The 24582-nt window shown below is 37.3% G+C and overlaps 1 protein-coding gene across 6 annotated transcripts in view; it reads left to right on the top strand.

Annotated features, from left to right (window-relative positions):
• RAB3IP (RAB3A interacting protein) overlaps nucleotides 1–24582 on the top strand; it is a 56655-nt gene that overhangs the window by 29428 nt on the left and 2645 nt on the right. For 5 of the 6 annotated variants that reach the window (XM_019960813.2, XM_019960816.2, XM_019960815.2 and 2 more), the window contains exons 4-10: nucleotides 3422–3517; nucleotides 9764–9841; nucleotides 10675–10878; nucleotides 14363–14491; nucleotides 15954–16066; nucleotides 20796–20895; nucleotides 20981–21050. In XM_019960813.2, the coding sequence (XP_019816372.1) occupies nucleotides 3422–3517; nucleotides 9764–9841; nucleotides 10675–10878; nucleotides 14363–14491; nucleotides 15954–16066; nucleotides 20796–20895; nucleotides 20981–21050 (790 nt within the window). Of the gene's footprint in view, nucleotides 1–3421; nucleotides 3518–9763; nucleotides 9842–10674; nucleotides 10879–14362; nucleotides 14492–15953; nucleotides 16067–16175; nucleotides 19862–20795; nucleotides 20896–20980; nucleotides 21051–24582 lie in introns of those variants that run through there. The other variant, XM_019960817.2, reaches the window with a different exon arrangement.

Here is a 24582-nt window from a genome sequence, read left to right as displayed (position 1 = left end):
TCCCTCCCAGCATCAAAGTCTTTTCCAGTGAGTCAGCTCTTCGCATGAGGTGGCCAAAGTACTGGAGTTTCAGTTTTAGCATCATTCCTTCCAAAGAAATCCCAGGGCTGATCTCCTTTAGAATGGACTGGTTGGAACTCCTTGCAGTCCAAGGGACTCTCAAGAGTCTTCTCCAACACCACAGTTCAAAAGCATCTATTCTTCGGTGCTCAGCCTTCTTCACAGTCCAACTCTCACATCCGTACATGACCACAGGAAAAACCATAGCCTTGACTAGACGGACTTTTGTTGGCAAAGTCATGTCTCTGCTTTTGAATATGCTATCTAGGTTGGTCATAACTTTCCTTCCAAGGAGTAAGCGTCTTTCAATTTCATGGCTGCTGTCACCATCTGCAGTGATTTTGTAGCCCCAAAAAATAAAGTCTGCCACTGTTTCCCCATCTATTTAACATGAAGTGATGGGACCGGATGCCATGATCTTAGTTTTTTGAATGCTGAGCTTTAAGCCAACTTTTTCACTCTCCACTTTCACTTTCATCAAGAGGCTTTTTAGTTCCTCTTCACTTTCTGCCATAAGGGTGGTGTCATCTGCATATCTGAGGTTATTGACATACCACAGTTTAATTATTCATCCACCTAACTGAAGCATATTTGGTTGCTTCCAAGTTTGGCAGTTATGAATGTATAAACATCTGTGTGCAGGCTTTTGTGTGGCTATGTTTTCAGTTCCTTTGGGTAAATACCAAGGAGTATGATTACTGGATCATGTGGTAAGAATATGTTTGGTTTTGCAAAAAAATTGCTGAAAGTCTTCCAGAGTGGCTGTACCATTTTGTATTCCCACAAGCAATGCATGAGAATTCCCGTTCTCTCCCATCCTTGTCAGTATATATTGTTGTAGTTCTGCTTTTTGGTCCTTCTACTAGGTGTATGGTGGAATCATGTTGTTGCTGTAGTCTGCATTTCCCTGATGACATACAATATGGAACATCTTTTCCTGTGTTCATTTGACATCTCTATAACTTTGGCAAGGTGTCTTTGCAGATCTTTTGCACGCTTTTCAGTCAAATTGTTTTCTTACTGTTGAGTTTTAAGAATTCTTTGTATATTTTGGTTAACAGTCCTTTATCAGATGTCTTCTGCAAATATTTTCTCCCAGTCTGTGGCTTGTCTTTTCATTTTTGTGTATCCTCATCTTTTATTTGTAGTTCTACAGTTAAATACATTTGTTTCTCATCCCCTGTCCTTAATGTTAAAGCTTCTCCTTTTTTTTCTTGATTATCTGAAACTCATTCACTGCTTGATTACTCTGGAAAGCTCATGGGAGATATAGTTTCTAAAGTGTGACAGGTTTATAACTTTCAGTCTTTGGTCTTACATTTGAAGGATACTTTGACTGGATATGAAATTCTCAACTCACATTTTTTTTCCCTTGAGAATCTTAAAAATGTGACTCCATTGTTTTTAGCATAAAATGCTGTTGAAATTTGATACCTATCTGATTTTCTTTACCTGTAGCTGACTTGGCTTTATGTTTAACTTTTTTATAATGGTAACTTCACATATCTTTTTTTTGTCTTTCATGTTTAAATGAATTGGATTTCCCAAGGGGTTTGTGCCCCCACATTAGGTACTTCAATCCCTGGTATCTGCAGTGGACAGATAAGCCCCAAAACATTTGGCTTTGAAAATCAATGGGGCATATGTCCAAGAGACCCAAAAGCTCTAGGGAATTGAGATTCCAATCTGAAAGACTCACACGCAGACTCACCCTAAGACCCAGCACAAAAGCAGCAGTTTGAAAATTACTTAGAGCATAAGTGAGGAAGATTCACTTGTAATCTTAAAACCTCCACCAGAGGGGTAGGCGGATATTGGGACTCTGTGGGAATGGAAGCACTTCTGGTGCTCCCTTCCACATAACTGCTGATTCTGTGGTCTGGGCAGTGTAACCACATTTTCTCAGGGTCTAAGATTTGTGAGGATTCACTTTTACTTAGTTTTGTTGAAGACGTAGTCATTGGTTTCTTCTGATATCCCAGTTGGTGTATTTGGTTTTTAGGAGTAGTTGTTCAGTCACCAAGTCATGTCCAACTCTTCGTGACCCCATGGACTGCAGCACACCAGGCTTCCCTGTCCCTCACCATCTCTTGGAGTTTGCCCAAGTTCATGTGTATTGAATCGGTGATGCCATCCCACCGTCTCATCCTCTCTTGCCCTCTTCTTCTGCCTTCAGTCTTTCCCAGCATCAGGGTCTTTGCCAGTGAGTCAGCTGTTTGCATCAGGTGGCCAAAGTATTGGAATTCCAGCTTCAGCACCAGTCCTTCCAAAGAGTATTCAGGGTTTATTTCCCTTAAGATTAACTGATTTGATCTCCTTGCTGTGCAAGGGACTTTCAAGAGTCTTCTCCAGCACCGCAGTTCGAAAGCATTCATTCTTTGGTGCTCTGCCTTTTTTATGGTCCAGCTGTCACATCTGTACATGACTACTGGAAAGACCATAGCCTTAACTCTATGAACCTTTGTTGGTGACGTGATGTCTTTTCTTTTTAACACACTGTGTAGGTTTGTTATAGCTGTCATGCCAAGAAGCAGTCATCTTCTAATTTCATGACTGCAGTCACCATTGCAGTGATTTTAGGAGTTGGTGGAGAATTTAGAAACTATGCTGCCACCACAATTACAGCACAACTAACTCATTATTTTATTAGTGTATCTGTGGCCAGTATATAGGGAGCTTGGATTTTTTTTTAATCTCATAAGTTTGAAAGATAAATTTACATACAAAATTTTTTTTAAATGGCATATTTTAACATCTTAATAAAGGAATTTTTTAGCATCTATTTATTACCTGTTGAGGAGTTATGTATAAATACAGGATTTTTGTCATTAATATTCTTCTTGATTTTAAATGTAATATATATTGCTTGCCTCTGGTTGCAGTGATGAATGGGTATAGTCTCCTAATGGACATTTTTAGACTAACTGCAGTATGGTACATGAAATTATCTATAGGTAAACAATTGTTAAGGTAAACATGAAACAACTTCACTAAACATTAATTGAAATGAACCTGAGTTAATTGAAGAAATTCCTTGCTTGATGGAAACAAATATGTTCAGAGCAAAGTTAAGGAAAAAAAATGAAGTTCTTTAATTGTTTATTTTCACAGGTAATGAATAATTATACTTAATCTTTGGATATTTTATGAAAATTTAATATGTGAGTTAGAATGATTTGTAATTTTAGATTTGCCTGGTTGTTTCCACATAGCAAGTGCTAAATAAAAACTTCCAGTGTGAATGTTGTAGGAGGGGGCAGTATTAATATTTTATAATTTTATTAGTAAAGATTATATAGTCTTCTGAGTCTAACATCAAACTTTGGAAATTAAAAAAAATAAAATGATCAATTTCTCATAGGAACTGAAGTTAAAAGATGAAGAGTGTGAGAGGCTTTCTAAAGTACGAGATCAACTTGGACAGGAGTTGGAGGAACTCACAGCTAGTCTATTTGAGGTTGGTCTATTTATGTCTTGGTCAAGAGCAATGTCTTAATTTTTATATATTGATAGAATTATTATTTGAGGGAATCTTGAAAAAGATATGCTGAGCTTCCATGCGTATTTGTAAGTCCTCTAAAAAAATATTTAAGAAATGTAGAGGCTACAACTTAAAATGATGTAAAAAACTATGGGCTACTAGAATCGCGTGGTTTAAAAATGTGAATGAAAAGAGAGGAGGTAAATTTTAATTTTGATTTTACAAACTATTTAGGGGCTGCTTTCAAGTAACTTTATATGATTCCATAACACAGGTGGAAAACCTTTGAGGTAGTTTTCTGAAAGGGGATGATTTGAGGAACATTATCTCCAGCCTGCCACAGGATCAGAATGTCTCCCTGATTCAAGCAGTGTCTCTCAGTAGGAGTGCCACTGACATTGTAGGACATTAGCATCCTTGCTGTATTAATCAGGGTTTTCCAGGAAACAGAACCAATAGGATGCATGTCTATACATACATATGTCTATATATGTGTAGAAAGAGGCTTATGTAAGGAGGTTGGCAAGTCCAAAACCTGGAGGATGAGTTGGTAGACTAGAGACCCTGGTGTAGTTCCAGTCTCAGTCCAGAGGCCAGAGAACCAGGAGAGCTGATGATGTAGTTCTAGTTTCTAGTTCAAAGGCTGTTAGGCTTGAGACCCAGGAAGAGCTGGTGTTTAAACTTGAGTCTGAAAGCAGAAAGAATTCTCTCTTACTTTTGGGGGATGAGCCTTTTTGTTCTAACAGGCCTTCAGCTGATTGGATGAGCAGCACCCACATTGTGGAGGGCAATCTGCTTTACTCACTTTACCAATTCACATATTAGCTCATCCAGAAGCATCTTCACAGAAACATCCAGAACATCTACCTTAAATGCCTGGGCACCTGGGGCCCAGTCAGGTTGACACACAGAATTAACTGTAACACTTGATGGTGTTTCCAGTATTCTAGTAATACTCCCTCATCATTTTGACAACTTTTAAGTATCCTTGTGGAGGGTGGGGAGAGGATATTATTTTCTAGGTTAAGAACCACTACCTAGCGCACTTCCTTTAGGTTATAAGATCTTTAGCCTTCAGAGGCTCCTTATCAAAAACATTGATGTGTTACTAGAATGGCTAGTGTCATTATCACTTTACCAATATTTTCTTTTTTCCCCTGAAAATTTGTTCTTAAAATTTTTAATGTAAAAATGGATTTTAGGGGAAACGTTTCTTCACCCTTGTTATGTTTGTATATGCAGAATCTTTTTTAGTTTTAGGTATGCATATTTGCTTGCATAGTTGTAATCCTAATATATTTTGTACTTTAAATAACATCTTTTCATGTTACTGCATAGTCAGTGTAATGAAAATCATAATCTATCCAGTGTATATTCCACAGTTGTTATTGTTATAAGTAATATTGCAGAGGATGTTTTCAGAAGTGTGGGCTTTCCATGCCCCCCTCTGCTCACACCCCTTTGCTCTCTCACCTGTCTTTCTTTCATGAATGTTTAAAAACTTTTTTTTTTTGTTTAGTTAGCTAGTTATCAGAGATAATAGGAAGATAAATTTAAGCTTAGAAATAGTGGGAAATTAAAGATCTGGAGAGCTTTCTTGGTGACTTAGATGGCAAGGAATCCGCCTGCATTTCCAGAGACCCAAATTTGATCCCTTGGTCAGAAAGATTCTCTGGAGAAGGGAATGGCAACCCACTCCAGTATTCTTGCCTGGGAAATCCCTTGGACAGAGAAGCCTAGTGGGCTACAGTCCATGGGGTCTCAGTCAGACATGACTGAGCTACTAACATACAAAGATCTGGAACAGGAGTTATGTAATGTTACATTTTTATATGTAGAAGGAGTGTACAGAAACATAAGGCGTTTCTTTCAGTACTGTCTGGTTAGAAGAAAATTTTATAATATAGTGTTAGTAGATAAGAAAGCAAATACATTATGCTGCTTATGTTAATATTGGTTTCCTACCAGCCTGCCCTTAATTTTAGCCCCCACTTAGTTCCCCCCAGCTGCATGTACATGTCATTTTGTTAGATGAAGTAGGAGAACAAATAGAAACTTTTCCCTGTCTCTAGCAGGATGTGAAGTACCAGAAGTGCAGTTTGTGCAATGAATGAAAAAGTTATCTAAAAAGCATAATTTTGGGGTCCCTAATTTATCTCTGACCTAAGAGTGACTAATAACCTTAACTGTGTGTACTTTCTGGGAAAGAAACTACGCTGATTAAAGATGATTTCAGTAATGAAGAAAATTGTATTCAAACCAACTGCTTACTGAGTTTAGAAAAAAAGTAGAGTAAGTTTTTCTGTGGTCTCAGTTTTGCCTTCATGATCTCAGTTTACCATTGTTTTATGAAAAAATGTTTTTGCTTACATTTTATGTATATGTGTAAATAGTTTTTTTTTTTTAAGAATTGAAGATTATTCTGAATAAACTCAATTTATATAATTTTGGTAAGCTTGTAAACTCAGATTAGGAATTTATATATGATGAATGATCTTGAATATAATTATACTTTTGTATTTAGCAAAAAATACAAGATTATAAAGTTGTATATATATGTGTGTGTGTATATATTTTTTCTTATAGTATTATGGATTGTCAGGTAATGCAAAATATAAAGTGAAGTCAGTTGAAAGAATGCTTTACAAAGTAGTCTACATTTAACATGGAAAAAAAAGATATATAGTCTTAAGGTGGTTTTATGTTTTTTCAGCCAATTTTAGTAAATGTCTATGATATGCTTAGTTTCTCTCAACAATGCTGTAAGCACATATAGTACAAATTATTTTGTCTGTGAAGAAAATCATAAGTAGAGTTAAGAAGAATGCTGGGACTCAAATTCATGACCTTGATCTTACTTTTAAGTATGGTGAAAGTCATAAATGGCACTTCCTTTTCTTTCAAGCCACAGAGACAAATTTGAGCATGAACCTTTGTTATGATGAAGATATTGAGAATTCCCTATGCACTAGGCACTGTTCTAAGACATATGTACTTAAATTATGCACATATACTAACACACATCATAATGTTACATACATATAAAACACAAAAGTGTTTATAAAAAGTGAAATAATAAAAATACTTAAATTTTTTATAATACAGAAGTATTCTCATTAAAAAACATTGTATATGTGTATATTTATTTTGTGAGAGCGTTGTGATTGACTCTGTTATCTTGTTTTTGAAAACTTGTTTTAAATTTATGATCCAGATGATAGTGATAGTGAAGTCGCTCAGTTGTGTCTGACTCTCTACAACCCTTTGGACTATAGCCTGCCAGGCTCCTCTGTCCATGGGATTTTCCAGGCAAGAAGAGTACTGGAGTGGGTTGCCATTTCCTTTTCCAATGATGATGTGGTCTAAATTCCATTTTTAAAATTTAGATTTAATGTTACTCATAACTCACAGATATATATACTCATCTGAAAGGAACAAGTACATCTTTTCCTGTAATAAGTCATGATAATGAATTTTCAGTCCCATTGCTAGTTATGTGAAAGTTTTCCCGTAACATTCTCTAGTGAGTTTTTGTCTTTAATGCCAACAAATTGTTTTTGAAAACTAATCAGAAGATGGTGAATAAACACTATTTTTAAAAAAGAAAAAAAAAGATCAACTTAATTTGAACCACTGCTAACCAGAGAGGAAAAAAATTCTGTCTTCCGTGTTTGTAAATATACGGACATGAATGTTTGTATAGATCACAGGTGTGCAAACTATAGCCTGCAGGCCAAAACTGGCCTATATCTACTTTTGTGCAACCTAACAAGCCAAGGTTGGTTTTTACATTTTCAAATGGTAAGAGGAGGAAAAAGAATCGAAAGAGGAATATTTTGTGACGTATGAAAACTCTATGAAACTCATATTTCAGTGCCCATGAATTTTTATTGGAATGGCTATATTCATTGATTGTTTTATTGTCTGTGGCTGCCTTCACACTATAGCAGCAGAGTTGAGTAGTTACAACACAGACCATACAACTTAGAAGCCTGAACTACTTACTATCTGGCCTTTCTAGAAAGTTTACGGACTTTCCTGTGTAGATGATACTTAAATAATTTTTCAGTTTCAGAATGACAGTGATAGAAAAGTTTTCAAGCTCATGTATCTTTTTATGTCTTTCGTCAATTTTTAAAGTCCTATGAATTATCATTTTAGATACTCCTCTTGCCTCATTCTAGCTCTTTTCTCTTTCCTTTTTACACTCCAGTTACATTTATTTTATACCTTTCCAGTATATCCCTTATATCTCTAAGGGGACAAATCACTCCAAGTTTCAGCTCACTTTCCTCAGTTTACTTCTTCTGGATCTTGGTCCTCTGGTTCTTCATTATTTTGTTGCACTCTAATGCCTTCAAGAACATTTTTAAAAAATTTGTCCAGCTTTTAAAAACTGTTCTCTGTAGGAAGTTTGTTCTAAGAAGTTGCATGGTCCGCCATTAATGAAAGCAGAATCCAATTCTAAACATTAAACAAATATTCTCTCCATAGCACATGTTACTTCTGGATTCATAGTTAAAATGTCACTTATCTTGAAGGATCAGATTAGATATACTTATTATTTGAGAACTACCTGTCAAGTAGTATTTTAATGACAGTTACTTGTTAAAATTCAACACTTACTCAGCACATCTGAAATACTTGTTATTTTTAAAAGAAAAATGCTTGTCTCATTATTAAATTTGATAGCTCCTACAGGCTTTGACACAAGATAGCCAGCATAATGGTGCATGGGATATTCTCACAGTTAATCTCGTTATAAGCATTGATAGTAAAGCTTTTCTTATTTAAAACAATATCTGTACATTTATTATAATACAAGGGCACATACAAGGTGCAGTGTCATTACATACTCTAAAAGCAAGTGAACAAATGGGAGTGCCACCGTGGAATTCTGGTGTGGAGAACTTCCACTCTCCCCTGAGCAGTCCTAGTGAGGGGTCTCTTGTCAAACTGTTAAGCAGCTTTGAAGCTGATTTCTTTCCTTCTGCCTTCCATCGCTCTCTTCCGGGTGAACAGTAAATTAAAGTTCTAAGATCTATGCTCTTACATCCTGGGCGATTATTGCAAGCACCCTGTGTACTGTTCCAGTCCACCCTTATATTTTATAGGGATTATTCCATACAGCAGAGTAAGCTTTTTAAAATACAAATAACATAATGTCATTCTCTTTCTTAAAAGGCCATAAGGCTTCATAATGGATTTAGAATAAAATCCAGAATTTGTACTCATATTTTATTTGATTATTAGAATGTCTTCAGAGTGTAAGCTCCTTAAGAGTTATCAGCACCTGGAACGGTAGCTGAGGAAGAGATGTTATGAATAAGTGTTTGATGAATAAATGTTATATGAATAAAGGGGAATTAAATATCTAGAGTTTCATATGCTGCTGCTGCTAAATCGCTTTAGTCGTGTCCGACTCTGTGCGACTCCATGGACGGCAGCCCATCAGGTTCCCCCGTCCCTGGGATTCTCCAGGCAAGAACACTGGAGTGGGTTGCCATTTCCTCCAAAGCATGAAAGTGAAAAGTGAAAGTGAAGTCCCTCAGTCATGTCCGACTCTTAGCGACCCCATGGACTGCAGCCTACCAGGCTCCTCCGTCCGTGGGATTTTCCGGGTGACAGTACTCGAGTGGGGTGCCATTGCCTTCTCCGAGAGTTTCATATATTTGGTACTAAAAAATTAAGATCTTATGAAAGGATAAACTCAACCTTTTTCAATTGCTCTGCACAAAATCAAGATTTAATATCGATTTGTGAGTATTTTTATTGGAAGCTCTAAGGCTTCTCAGCTGTTACTCCTATAAACTACAGCATTACCGATGTGTTAATATTTTTGCTTGTTTCTCCTGTATGTCTTTGCTGTGCATAGTAATATGAATACAAATTATAAAAACCTAATTGCAAAGAAGTTGGGTTTGACATGTGGATCATGACTTTTCCTTCTTTAACATTTGCAGTCTTTACACAAGTATTAATTAAAATGATCAAACTAACCTTGCCTGCCTCTATGGTAATACAAGAAGGTACCTATTCTTTATTCCTAATAATTGATTTGCCTGATGACAGTTGCTGCTTCAGCTGTTGACATTGAATACTTAATTTTAGGCAAAATTTTGTTAGTGTATCTTTGTTTCAATCATAGACACCCGTTGAAGGATTTTTGAAAACAAATGCTAAATACTTTATTTCCAAAATATGAGATGTTAACTTTTTCAGGAAGCTCATAAGATGGTGAGAGAAGCAAATGTCAAGCAGGCAACAGCAGAAAAACAGCTAAAAGAAGCACAAGGAAAAGTAAGTTTTTGCTGCTTTTAATAGGATACAGAAACTAGTAATTACAGTTTGAAAAATACCTTGACATGTATTGGGTTTGCTCTGATTATAAAAGTACTGCTTACTTTAGAAGATTTTTAAAACTACAAGACACTATAAAGAAGAAAATAGCTACTACATAGATATAATTAATAGTGAACATTTAGTGTACATTTATATTAGAAGCAAATGATTTAAAGCTTTGTGAATCACACATGTTATCAAAAGGATTATATAATTACATTTTAAAGTCAATTATTTTTTAATTCACTAAAAAAGCCACTGAAATGTTACTAGATTTTACTATTTTAGAAATGAACTGCACCTAATCATAAGCTATTTTTAAATATGAAGATTCTGAAAATTTGCATCCGTTCAGTAGCTCAGTCGTGTCCGACTCTTTGTGACCCCATGGACGGCAGCACGCCAGGCTTCCCTGTCTATCACCAGCTCATGGAGCGTGCTCAAACTCATGTCCATTGAGTTGGTGATGTCTACAGCCATACCACCCTGAACGCACCCGATCTCATCGGAAAATCCACATAGTGAAATGTTAAACATTTTGATAATTTAAAAATTTTCATCTGACATTGTGAATAGCAGCTGAATCCAGACTGTATGGGAACATCAAAAGACTGATTAAAGATAAAAAGCCCTCCCAAAAAACCCATTTAGTTTACTTTCCTTTTATTACTCCACAGGAAATACACATTAAACTTATGTTTCATCTCTGAAAGTTACCAAATTGTTAACATTTAGCTGCATCTGTCATAAAACATATTCAGTATATGTGACTGTGTTGATTTCTTTTCAAGATTGATGTACTCCAAGCTGAAGTAGCTGCATTGAAGACACTTGTATTGTCCAGTTCTCCAACATCACCTACACAAGAGCCTCTGCCAGGTGGAAAGGCACATTTTAAAAAGGGGCATACCAGAAATAAAAGTACAAGCAGTGCTATGAGTGGCAGTCACCAGGACCTCAGTGTGATACAGCCAATTGTAAAAGACTGCAAAGAGGTAACTCGTCCAGGACTGTCCCCTCTGACTCTGTTGATACTTAGTAATTCTCATCACTGAGGTGTTGGTTATGATTTTTGCCAGCAAAACTTTTAATACAAAATATTCAGTATTAAGATGGGGGAGGCTTTGTCTAGAGCTGGCTGCTTTCAGGGATTCTTCAGTTCCCCTCTCTACCTGGCTGACCTTGGAGTACCTGCTGGAAACTTGGTAAGTTTCTTAATCTCGATATTTCATTTAGGGAGCAAACTGTTGTGTGTTGTATAAAGGAGAGTGGGTGACTTTAATGATCTGGCTAGTCAAAATGTATTGCTTGCATGCTCCAGCAAAATATGAACATAAGAAATATATGAAAATATTAGGTGATTTTCTTGAAGAACAGTGTGTTATTTTTACTTAAATTCTGGGAGAAACAATTTTATATCAGTAAGGTAGTCCTGGAGTTAATTCATATAATTAAGCAACAAAAAATAGAACTGATGGTAAGCTTATAATTTTATAAGGTATGTTATGAGGATAGCTGGGATAATGTGCTAATATTTTGAGCTGTTTTGAGTAAAAATTGTGTAATTGTAAAATAGTTTTTACTTACATGTGATAAGAAAGCATGTCCAAAGGGATTGATCACTAATTAACAAGCAGCCTTCTCCCATTTTTTTTCTTGAAAGTTGTATTTTACATTGTTGAATTCAAGTCTCTCATTAATCTTGAAGAAGCTTTGCTTATTTAGATTTTTACATAGAAGCCAGGAGTTTATTGAATTTGAATAACCAGGGTTGTTGCTCATTTTAATTGAATTGTATATTGTTTAGTTATTCATAAGAAAAAAAGATGCTGGTGGGAGAGAAGTTCAATACTTGGTTAAATCTGAATGTGATGAAATTAAAATTCACACTGGTTTCTGTTAAATATTTAAGAAACGTTTTTAGTCATAACTTTAATTCTGATTTCTTTCAGTATTGATAGCATTTTTAATTGCTTGGTACAACTTGTATTTTTGCTGTGGTGTCTCAGTGTGTGTAATTATGTACCCTTTTCTCCCTGTTTTTTACACTAAGAACATTTAGATGTTTCTCATGGAACGTTTTAAAGTTTGTATTTATGAAATTCCTTAAAATATGCATATAGGCGGCATATAACATTTTGCTTTCTGGCTATATCTTGTATTGTAATATTTTCTGTAAAACTTGTCAAAATGTTCTATTAGACAAAGGAAACACATAAATTTGAACTGTGTAAATCTTAGATATAACAGTTGGACAGAAAATGGAATATGTCCATGTTTCTATAGAAAATGTGATGGGGCATTCAGTCATGACTTTACAGTGTATCTTCTGAAAGCACTGAGAACACGTGCATGCATGCACACAGTTAGGTGAGACTTTGAGATCAAGTCACTCTAATGTGAACTTTTACTGGCTTCTTGCTTGGTAACCTTGGTCAAGTTATTTTCTCTCTCTAAACTCTAGTTTTCTTATCTATAAATGGAGGTTATAATATTTATCTTGCCCAGCTTTGAGGATTAAATGTTTGTGAAGTGCTTATTACTATAGTTCCTGACAGAGTCAGCTCTTAATAAGTAGTTTAAATTATTGCCTTTCAACTAGAATCTTTTCTCAGAACACTACTTACCCACTTTGGGTTTTATATCCATCAAAGGGTAGACTTTACAAAGAAAATTAATTTGAAAATGTATTACTTATCTGCTAATAATTTTATCCTTTTGCCTTTAGCTTTGATTCAAGGAATTTATGGATTGGATGAAAAAAATTCACATTGAGATTGCTATTATACACCTTAGAGGGAAGTCTCTAGGAAAGCTGGGGTACAGCCAGTCTTTGGTTACTTTCACATTAGACTACACACAATCTGAGCTGTCCTGGAGGCTGTAGGTTTGGTTGCTTTCACACAGACTACACGCACATCTGAGCTGTCCTGGAGGCCGCAGGTTTGGTTACTTTCACATAGACGACACGCACATCTGAGCTGTCCTGGAGGCCGCAGGTGCAGTCAGTGTTTCATTCACAGGGCGGCTAGTGCCTCTGGACAGGAGTGGCTTAGAGTTGCGGGCGGCTGAGGGACACTGCTCTGTGTTTGGGTGGCTGGGGGCTGGGTGGACCTTTATATGCTGATGTGCAGTATTGAGCTGGGCTGGGGGAATCCAAAGAGAAGAATACTTGGGAAAAATTATTAAATTGGAAGGAAAGAGAAGAGACAACTGGAAGAGTGAATAGGAAGACCGGTGCCAGCTAGATTATTGGTAATTCAGATGGGAGATACTAGATGTTGAAATGGCAAAAAAAATCTAAATGAATGTTGTGTATTTGAGATAGTCAATTTAGGAGGCTGTGTGTGTGTGCTGCTTTTAGTTTTGCAGCTTATAGAGTAAAAATTTTGAAAATTCTGGAAATGCCTTAAATAGCTGAACAGGTGGTGTCACTTTTGACCCCAAAATAGATTTCACAATTTGGTCAGCCTCTGTTTAAACACTTGTTTTAATTAACTTGGCTCCAAATTGTTTGTTTTCAGAAAACTTTTGTATTCAGAACAGTGTGCACCTGTGTCTTAAGAAGAACTCCAACATTAGTGTTACACTCTTTTTGGTGGGTAGGTAATGGTAGTGATCTTTGACATCGTAGTGATTACATTGAAAAGCACCCCCTAGTTATTTGGGAGTTTGGATTGTTTTTTAAAAAGAATGAAATATTGCCATTTGTAGCAACGTAAATGGACCTAGAGAGTATCATACTCACTGAAGATGTCAGAAAGAAAAACACAGATATGATCACTTATATGTGAAATCCTAAAAAAGGTACAAATGAATTTATTTACAAAACAGAAACAGACTCACAGACATAGAAGGGATCTTATGGTTGCCAAAGGGGAGAGGCTGAGAGAGGGATAAGTTAGAAGGATGAGATTAACAGATATACACCACTGTATATAAAATAAGCCAAGAATTTACTGTATAGTACAGGGAACCATGGGCTTCTCTGGTGGCTCAGTGGGGAAGATCTTGCCTGCCAGTGCAGGAGAGGCAGGTTCAATCCCTGGATGGGGAAGATCGCCTGGAGAAGGAAATGGCAATCCACTCCAGTATTCTTGCCTGGGAAAATCTCATGGACAGAGGAACCTGGCGAGCTACACTCCAGGGGGTTACTAAAGGGTTGGACATGACTTAGCAGCTAAAACAACAACAGGGAACTGTATTCAATACCTTATAATAATCTATAATGGAAAGAATTTGAAAAAAAATGTTTAATTGAATCACTTTGCTATATACCCGAAACAAACAATATTGTAAATCAGCTATACTTCAATTAAAAAATTGCTATCCTGTATTATAACTAATCAAGAATGGTTCAATTGTTATTTTAAATAAAGAGTATTTGTTTTTTGGTAATATATTAATTAGGTTTTGGTTTTATAAAGTGATTTTTTGTTTGTACTTTTTAAAAAGTTATTTTATGTTTTCTTTTGTCAGGCTGACTTATCCCTGTATAATGAATTCAGATCTTGGAAGGATGAACCCACAATGGACAGAACCTGTCCTTTCTTAGACAAAATCTATCAGGAAGATATCTTTCCTTGTTTAACCTTCTCAAAAAGTGAGGTAATTTAAAAAAAAACTTTAATAGAAATGCATTAGAGTTGTTCCTATACCTTTTACTTAGACATGTTACATATTTTACTATCTCTTACACAGATAATTTATAAAATGTCATGTTTTACCATTTTCTCCATTCCATATTAGGATCATAATAATTTCTTGGCATTCACTTACTGAGCCTCCTTCCTTATTTGAGCAGAGGATCACTCACACTGCAGTGTGTTTTGCACTGGAGTGAAGTATTAAGTATGTTAAGGGGGTAGGGCTTATTTCTTAACTTTTAGTCCAAGAGTCAGTGTAAAGGAATTTCTGTATACTTCAGGCTGTTTGTTTGGTTTATCCATATGTGATTTTAAAACTCCTGTTTAGTTCCTTCATCATTAAAATGGGGGAAAAAATGCCTTCCTTGCCCGTGTCTCAGGTTTGTTAAGACAAAACGAAGTCAATTAAGTAGATAGAAAAACTTCCCTGGTGGCTCAGACGGTAAAGCATTTGCCTGCAATGTAGGAGACCCAGGTTCTACCCCTGGGTTGGGAAGATCCCTTAGAAAAGGGAAGGCTACGCACTCCAGTATTCTTGCCTGGAGAACTCCATGGACAGAGGAGCCTGGTGGGCTACAGTCCATGGAGCTTCAAAGAGTCAGGCATGACTGTGTGACTAACACTTTGACACTTTCAAGTAGACAGAAAACCTTAAAACACTATGCAAATGTAAGGTCATAACTTCAATTTGTTCTTACATGTGGAAGGTTTGTCTACAAATATCCAGTCAATAAATGTTTTAAGAAAGTTAATCCTACGAGTCTTCAGAGAATTTAATTACAACACTACTTGTAAGGAGAAGAGGAAGAATAAAATGCTTTTGATATATAGCTGTTAGTCATTATGGCTCTGGCCCTAATTTTAGGTGGATTGCTACGTATAAGTAATCTTGCCAGAATAAAGTAGTTTGCCCATTTCATCAATTGTTTATCAGTTACTACCGTCTCCATCTAGGCATTTAATATTTGATAATTCATTTAATTCTTTTGTATACTCTTGTGCACATAAATACAATTGGTGTATTTATGTGATCATTAAATATATAGTTCTGTTTAATATATATTGCTCTAATATGATGACCAGTATTAAAAAATAATGCATAAATTTAGTAAAATCAAGCATTAAGATATTCATTTTGAAGTGACTTTAATAGTGGATGTGATAAGGGGTGATCTGGAATTAATGTCTTTAATTTCCTTCCAGAAAATGAGAAAAGTTATTTAGCTGTAACTGAATCACTTTTCATAACAATATCAGAGTTATAAAAGAATTCAAACCAGGCTTGTATGGTTTCTTTCTTTTTCATTAGCTAAGGCAAATCTAGGGGAACTTGGGGAAAAATAATTTTTGAACATCAGTTTACTGTGAACTAGAATTTTTACATTTTCCTGTCAGCATCTAATATTTTTCTGTGTTCTGTGAAGTTGGCTTCAGCTGTTCTGGAGGCTGTGGAGAACAACACTTTAAGCATTGAACCAGTGGGATTACAACCTGTTCGATTCGTGAAAGCATCTGCAGTTGAATGCGGAGGACCAAAGTATGTTTTCACAATCATGTCTTGTGGAAGAATACTGAGTTTTAAAAATTTATGTGTTGTAGTTATTCTAATTTTTTCTGGTTTTAAATATGGTTAAATCTCTCGTCAGTTTTCTGTTTAGAGTCTGTGCAGCCCAGAGACCAACCCGCAGGCAGTGTGGGGATTTCAGATGTATCGTCAGTGGAGAGCTCTTTAATTACAGACCTGTACGTGGGATCCAGGTAGATCAGGTGTCAGAAACTTTTTTTGTAAACCACATATTGTAATCTATTACCTGATTATGAAATCTCTTTAATGGGTCATAAGCAGATTTTTTTTGTTGTTGTACTTTTCATGTTCTGGGCTTTTTGTATAAAATATTTCTTCTTGAAATTTGCTTCAAAAATAATTTGAAAAGACAGTGAATTAGACCGGGTCTTACCAAGCATGAAAACAGGGTACCAAAAGACTTGGCTAGTACTTTTCTTCATTAGTCTCATTGTAAAGCTTTTTCACTTTGGTAAAGAAACATTTCTGTCTTCATGTGTAAGAAATATTTGACAGTTGTGTACCTTCACGGGTGACCACATTTCATAGCAGAACAAGCCTTTTTCCAACCAGTTCTGGGAGAAAAAGATTGAAACCAGCAGTACCCAAAACCTTTGGGACAGCTGTTTAAAAGGTGACTTTGAAAGATTTAGGGGAAGCTGCTTAGTTGGTTAAAAACTAGATCAGTATAAGGGGACTGAAGAGCCTAGGAGAGCTCATGTGCGTGCATGCTAAGTCACTCAGTTGTGTCCCAGTCTCTGCCACCCCATGGACCATATAGCCTGCCAGGCTCCTCTGTCCATGAGATTCTCCAGGCAAGAATACTGGAGTGTGTTGTCATACCCTCATCCAGGGGATCTTCCCCACCCAGGGATCGAACTCACATCTCTTATGTCTCCTGCAGGTTCTTTACCACTAGGAGGCCCAAGAGAGCTCCTAGCTAGCAACAGTTGAATCCTGTCAGGCAGGCTATTTGAAGGCAGAAGAGGAAACAGCTGGTTGAGATTAACTGCTAGGTCTGTTAAAACCAGTTGTGGGAGTTGTGTCGTTCTTCCTGTTTCCTGTTATGCACATTGCACTCTCAGCAGGATCAGTCAGTGCTGGTATTTGGGTAACTTATTTTTTTAGTCCTGTGTTTGTTCGTGAGCTGCAAGTCTGTCTACCTAGAGTTGTGTCCTGTTTTACACTCCCATGCAACCCACTCTTGCCTGGAAAATCCCATGGACGGAGAAGCCTGGTGGGCTGCAGTCCATGAGGTCGCTAAGAGTTGGACACGACTGAAGCGACTTAGCAGCAGCAGCCACACTTGTAGTATGGTGGCCTCTGAATTTTGGGGAAGAGATTTACATTCCTAAATTCTACTCATCAACAAACTCCTATCATTAATGATAGCAGTTTTTGTAGTTCTAAGTTCTGTGTTATACCTTATTTTACAAATAGCAGTTTTTATTGTAGGATTTTAAATTTATGGTTGCATTGTATCTATCCCACATATTAAATGTGCAGTATCATCAAATGAAGTCTCAGTTACAGTAGATTTTTACAATATTTTAGTAAAATAATTATACTGAATGAAAGTGAAAGTCACTCAATCATGTCCACCTGTTTGTGACCCCATGGACTATACAGTCCATGGAATCTCCAGGCCAGGATACTCTAGTGGGTAGCCTTTCCCTTCTCCAGGGGATCTTTCCAACCCAGGGATCAAATCCAGGTCTGCATTGCAGGTGGATTCTTTACCAGATGAGCCACAAGGGAAGCCCAAGAATTCTGGAGTGGGTAGCCTGTCCCTTCTCCCGCGGATCTTCCCAACCCAGGAATCAAAGGGGGTCTCCTGCATTGCAGGTGGATTCTTTACCAACTGAGCTATTTAGGGAACAATTAAGGGTATTGTTGTGCTTGTGGAAATGGGGCCAGAAGCCAAGATGTTTGCAGTGCATATTGTGTGGAGAAAACCAAAGGAAAATGTTGTCTCTTTTTTTTGAATGAAACGTGAAGTATGGCCCCGGCTAAGGCTCTTGTGGATGAGATTGTCAAGACAGTCACTAAGTGAATGGCATAGTGCTCTGGGAATTTTGTGGAAGGCAAAGTCATTCCACTGGTGGTGATGAGAACTGTTATTAGAGGGGCTTTGGTTTGATCTGGGTTTTAGAAGTGTGGATGGAATTTGGATAACAAAGACTGAAGAAGGAAACAAGGTAACTGCGTTCAGTGGATGATGAGTGTACGGGGAGGAAAGATGTGTAAAGAAAGGAGTTAGAGGTGACTGGATGGGTGATATGAACTTTTGGAAGTTAATAGGGCTCTGGTTTACAAGATGATAGATGCAGACTTAGACACGTTGACATTCTTGAGTGAAAATGGCAAGCAAGGATTTGAAATCTTGGGACTAGAGCTATTGAGATACTGAGATATGTTTTTTTTTTTTTAATCGGAATTAGAGGTCAGAAGACAGCGTTGAATTCTAGCTCAAATAAAAATATATTAGCTTCAGAAATGAGATAACTTAAACACTTTATTATTTTAAAAGTTGATACTTAAAACCATTTTACCTGAGTCATTTGAAAGTTAGAAAAATAGTGGACAAACAGATATATGTCTGCTTCCAGAAGAGCGGTGTAAAGGTGATTTTTATCAGTTTGATGGTTACTTTTTCTCTTGTGTAAATTATGCTTAAAATAGTATAGTTCTAAGGACTTTTAACACTTGTGCCTTAAATTTCTTGATCGTCCATCCTCAAGCTAGTAGTAGTGCTTTTAAATATTATTATAGATCATTAAAGGCATTTTCTAATAAAGGAACAGTGAGGTGAAATCTCTTTGAAAAGGTAAGAATTCTTCTGTGATTCGAATGGCCAGAATTATTCTTTTTTAAGTAACCATTTGTTGTGTGTTTGCTTAATATGGAGCCACATTCATTTCATATTTCTCATAAGTATAGCTGAAAATTCAACGTCTAGTTAATACATTTTTCTTTATGACTTATAATGTCCTATAAAATGCTATTGGCCACTTTATTTTACTTTAGAGCTACACTAAGTTTGCATTGACAAGAAGTGGTAGCTGTCTTTAGTCAAGCTTCTAATTTAGCAGGGTGACAGCTGGGCTTCTGTGAGTCCAACCTGATCTTGTTGAGCAAGTAGAGTGACAGGTGGCCTTCACTTAACCAGCAACCACTGAATGTCTGCTCTCTGCCAGGTGGATACTTATTGTCAGGCATTTAAAGATGAATACAGTACATTCCCTGCTCTCAAGAGGCTTTCACCCTATTGTAGCCTGAAAACCCTCATACATGTTGTAGTATGCGAAGAAGAAGGTCTGTATGTCTAAATGTAGTATGTACTCTTTGTGTAATTGTAATTGTTAAGATGCAATGTATTTGTAAGATATCTTATTCCTTTGTATTTCTCAGGCCTAGGTGCCATGTTAAATGCATATACACCAACCCAACACACCAAAAAGTATCCCATCTGGAAACTGTTGTCCTGCAGGGTATCAGTAGCATGTTTTGAGACTTGAACAGTTACTTTTAAGTTTTTTTCAACTAAGACAGAAGTTGAGATCAGATCAGTCGCTCAGTCGTGTCCGACTCTTTGCGACCCCATGAATCGCAGCACGCCAGGCCTCCCTGTCCATCACCAACTCCTGGAGTTCACTCAGACTCACATCCATTGAGTCAGTGATGCCATCCAGCCATCTCATCCTCTGTCGTCCCCTTCTCCTCCTGCCCCCAATCCCTCCCAGCACCAGAGTCTTTTCCAATGAGTCAACTCTTCGCATGAGGTGGCCAAAGTATTGGAGTTTCAGCTTTAGCATCATTCCTTCCAAAGAAATCCCAGGGCTGATCTCCTTCAGAATGGACTGGTTGGATCTCCTTGCAGTCCAAGGGACTCTCAAGAGTCTTCTCCAACACCGCAGTTCAAAAGCATCAATTCTTCGGCACTCAGCCTTCTTCACAGTCCAACTCTCACATCCATACATGACCACTGGAAAAACCATAGCCTTGACTAGACAAACCTTTGTTGGCAAAATAATGTCTCTGCTTTTGAATATGCTATCTAGGTTGGTCATAACTTTCCTTCCAAGGAGTAAGCGTCTTTTCATTTCATGGCTGCAGTTGAAGTCCCGGTGGAAAGCTGTGACCTGCCCTGCAGCTGATTACTTATTTGTAACTTTGTTCCTGGTTAGGACATATATTAGAGAACGAAAAGGCAACCCACTCCAATACTCTTGCCTGGAAAATCCCATGGATGGAGGAGCTGGTAGGCTACAGTCCAAGGGGTCTCAAAGAGTCGGATATGACTGAGCGACTTCATTTCACTTACTTCATACTTTATCACTGAAGAAGGAAATGGCAACCCACTCCAGTATTCTTGCCTGGAGAATCCCATGGACAGGGGATCCTGGCGGGCCATGATCCATGGGGTCGCAGAGAGTTGGACACGACTGAAGTGACTGAGCAAGGACATATATTAAAACATCTAGCTTTTATTTCTAGAACCATACTGAATGCTATGCCTGTAAATTTCTATTAGAATGTAAGCCCTAGAGGGTAGGGCTTTTGTCTTCGTCATCTTCACAGAGTGCCTGATAAAGGGTAGGTTGTCAAATATTTGTTTTCTGAATGAGTGTGTAACTTGGTCAGAAGGTAGGGGCAAAATGCTTTTAATTTTTTAAAACTAAAATTTATCCTTATTTTACAGAAAATGTGCTCTCACAGGTCAGAGCAAGTCCTGTAAACACAGAATTAAACTAGGGGACTCAAGCAACTACTACTACATTTCTCCTTTTTGCAGATACAGGGTAAGTAATGTAACTGTGAATTTTAGTAAAGCTCTCTTTGACATGAAACATTTGACTGTTTAACATTCTTTTCTTTTTGGCCCAGATCACTTCTGTCTGTAACTTTTTCACATACATTCGGTACATTCAGCAGGGACTTGTGAAACAGCAAGATGGTGAGTGTCAATTCATTATAAAATATTTGCATGAAAGTTAAGTAAAAAGTATAGGACATAATAGTAATGCTCAAATAAACATTATTGGTACATGTATATTGAATCTCTTTTATAGGTCTAATGTGTGAAGAATTTGGGAACAAAAGCATCTTTTAAAACATGTTGTATTTAATCCTTAGATTTGCCACATTTTACTCTAATCTTGAGTTTGAAGCAGGATCAGTTTTAACGTTTAAGGAATATATGATAAACCAGATGGTAAATGTGAGAGGAGCATAAAGCCCGTTGAAAATACTCCTTAAGAAAACTGAGTGAAGTAAGCCAGAAAGAAAAACACCAATACAGTATACTAACACATATATATGGAATTTAGAAAGATGGTAACAATAACCCTGTATACGAGACAGCAAAAGAGACACTGATGTATAGAACAGTCTTATGGACTCTGTGGGAGAGGGAGAGGGTGGGAAGATTTGGGAGAATGGCATTGAAACGTGTATACTATCATGTATGAAACGAGATGCCAGTCCAGGTTCGATGCACGGTACTGGATGCTTGGGGCTGGTGCACTGGGACGACCCAGAGGGATGGTATGGGGAGGGAGGAGGGTTCAGGATGGGGAACACATGTATACCTATGGCGGATTCATTTCGATATTTGGCAAAACTAATACAATATTATAAAGTTTAAAAATAAAAAAAAAAAGAAAACTGAACAAGCTCTAAATGTGATCAGGCTTATTTTAATTAGTGGAGCCCACAAGGCACTAAGCTTTTTCTGTATTTTCTCCTTTCACGTGTGAGTTAATAAAGTAGTTGTGAGGGTAATTCCGAATGGAGTAAGGATCACTGTCTTCTAAATCAACAGAAACGTGTAGATGATATATCCAGAGAGCTAACCTAGTGCCAGGGTGGCAGCATTTTTAATTGTAGTCTTTCATGATCAATTATGGTTTTATAGTCGGATGTCTTAAATACCAGCCATAGAAACTAACATGACCTGACAGCTCCAAAATATATATATTTTTAATACATATGGTTGTTTTAAAACAGAAATAACAGATACTGAGCTAGGGACAAGTCCATGCCAGTTTTGTATTTGAAGTTGTGGAGAATTTTCTTGTTTATCTTTTTCTAGACCCTGAAAATTTTCTTATACTGAAAAACTGGTAAAAGCCTACTGTGTTTTAGTAATGTAAACCAGTGAATGTTAACCCTTTGGAAGAATTAGTTGTGTTGGTAAAAACTTAAGTTTAGCATTTTCAAACTCTGGTATATAAAACAGTCATTTGTTTATAATCCCATGTAATTAGGGTTTTTTTGGGTTTTTTTGGTAATTAGGTTTTAATGCCTAAAAGAATAGGGGTGAAATCTGTCTCTAATCAATATTGAATTTAAAAAGGCTGCAGAGCATACAAGCAGTCTTTAAACTGTACAGTACTTTTTATGACTGATAAAAATGCGAAGTCAAGTGGGCCTTAGGGAAGCATCACTACGAACAAAGCTAGTGGAAGTGATGGAATTCTAAGGAATTTCAGATCCTTAAAAATGATGCTATTAAAGTGCTGCACTCAATATTCCAGCAAATTTGGAAAACTCAGCAGTGGCCACAGGACTGGAAAAGGTCAGTCTTCATTCCAATCCCAAAGAAAGGCAATGCCAAAGAATGCTCAAACTACCACACAATTGCACTCATCTCACATGCTAACAAAATTCTCCAAGCTAGGCTTCAACAGTGCATGAACCATGAACTTCCAGATGTTCCAGCTGTATTTAGAAAAGGCAGAGGAACCAGAGATCAAATTGCCAGCATCCGCTGGATCATCGAGAAAGCAAGAGAGTTCGAGAAAAACAGCTACTTCTGCTTTATTGACTATGCCAAAATCTTTGACTGTGTGAATCACAACAAACTGTGGAAAATTCTTCATGAGATGGGAATACCAGACCATCTTAACTGCCTCCTGAGAAATCTGTATGCAGGTCAAGAAGCAACAGTTAGAACTGGATGTGGAACAACAGACTTGCTTCCAAATTGGAAAAGGCGTACATCAAAGCTGTGTATGGTCACCCTGCTTATTTAACTTACATGCAGAGTACATCATGAGAAACTCTGGGCTGGAAGAAGCACAAGCTGGAATCAAGCTGGAGTCAAGACTGCGAGGAGAAATATCAATAAACCTCAGACACGCAGATGATACTACCCTTATGGCAGAAAGCAAAGAACTAAAGAGCCTCTTGTTGAAGGTGAAAGAGGAGAGTGAAAAATTTGGCTTAAAATTCAACATTCAAAAAACTAAGATCATGGCATCCAGTCCCATCACTTCATGGCATATAGATGGGGAAACAATGGAGAAACAGTGACAGACTTTATTTTTTGGGGCTCCAAAATCACTCCGGATGGTGACTGCAGCCATGAATTTAAAAGGCGCTTGCTCCTTGGAAGAAAAGCTATGACCAAGCTTGCTGCTAAGTCGCTTCAGTCGTGTCCGACTCTGTGTGACCCCATAGACGGCAGCCCACCAGGCTCCGCTGTTCCTGGGATTCTCCAGGCAAGAACACTGGAGTGGGTTGCCATTTCCTTCTCCAATGCATGAAAGTGAAAAGTGGAAGTGAAGTTGCTCAGTCGTGCCCGACTCTTAGTGACCTCATGAACTGCAGCCTACCAGGCTCCTCTGTCCATGGGATTTTCCAGGCAAGAGTACTGGAGTGGGGTGCCATTGCCTTCTCCGACAAAGCTATGACAGCATATTAAAAAGCAGAGACATTACTTTGCTGACAAAGGTCCATCTAGTCAAAGCTATGGTTTTTCCAGTAGTTAATATATGGATGTGAAGGTTGGAGTATAAAGAAAGCTGAGTTTGGGTCATTTATTTTTCTGGAATTGAGCTGTAGAAGTTGCTTAAAAATTTTTGAGATTAGTTGTTTGTCAGTTGCTTCATTTGCTATTATTTTCTCCCATTCTGAAGGCTGTCTTTTCACCTTGCTTATAGTTTCCTTTGTTGTGCAGAAGCTTTTAAGTTTAATTAGGTCCCATTTGTTTATTTTTGCTTTTATTTCCAGTATTCTGGGAGATGGGTCATAGAGGATCCTGCTGTGATGTATGTCAGAGAGTGTTTTGCCTATGTTCTCCTCTAGGAGTTTTATAGTTTCTGGTCTTACGTTTAGATCTTTAATCCATTTTGAGTTTATTTTTGTGTATGGTGTTAGAAAGTGGTCTAGTTTCATTCTTTTACAAGTAGTTGACCAGTTTTCCCAGCACCACTTGTTAAAGAGATTGTCTTTAATCAAAGAACTAAATAGACATTTCTCCAAAGAAGACATACAGATGGCTAACAAACACATGAAAAGATGCTCAACATCACTCATTATCAGAGAAATGCAAATCAAAACCACTAGGAGGTACCATTTCACGCCAGTCAGAATGGCTGTGATCCAAAAGTCTACAAGCAATAAATGCTGGAGAGGGTGTGGAGAAAAGGGAACCCTCTTACACTGTTGGTGGGAATGCAAACTAGTACAGCCACTATGGAGAA

This window comes from Bos indicus, chromosome 5, assembly GCF_029378745.1.
Source record: "Bos indicus isolate NIAB-ARS_2022 breed Sahiwal x Tharparkar chromosome 5, NIAB-ARS_B.indTharparkar_mat_pri_1.0, whole genome shotgun sequence".
Classification (NCBI taxonomy): Eukaryota; Metazoa; Chordata; class Mammalia; order Artiodactyla; family Bovidae; genus Bos; species Bos indicus.
Note: the sequence above shows the minus strand (reverse complement) of the source record. Positions and strands in the feature narration are given on the sequence as shown.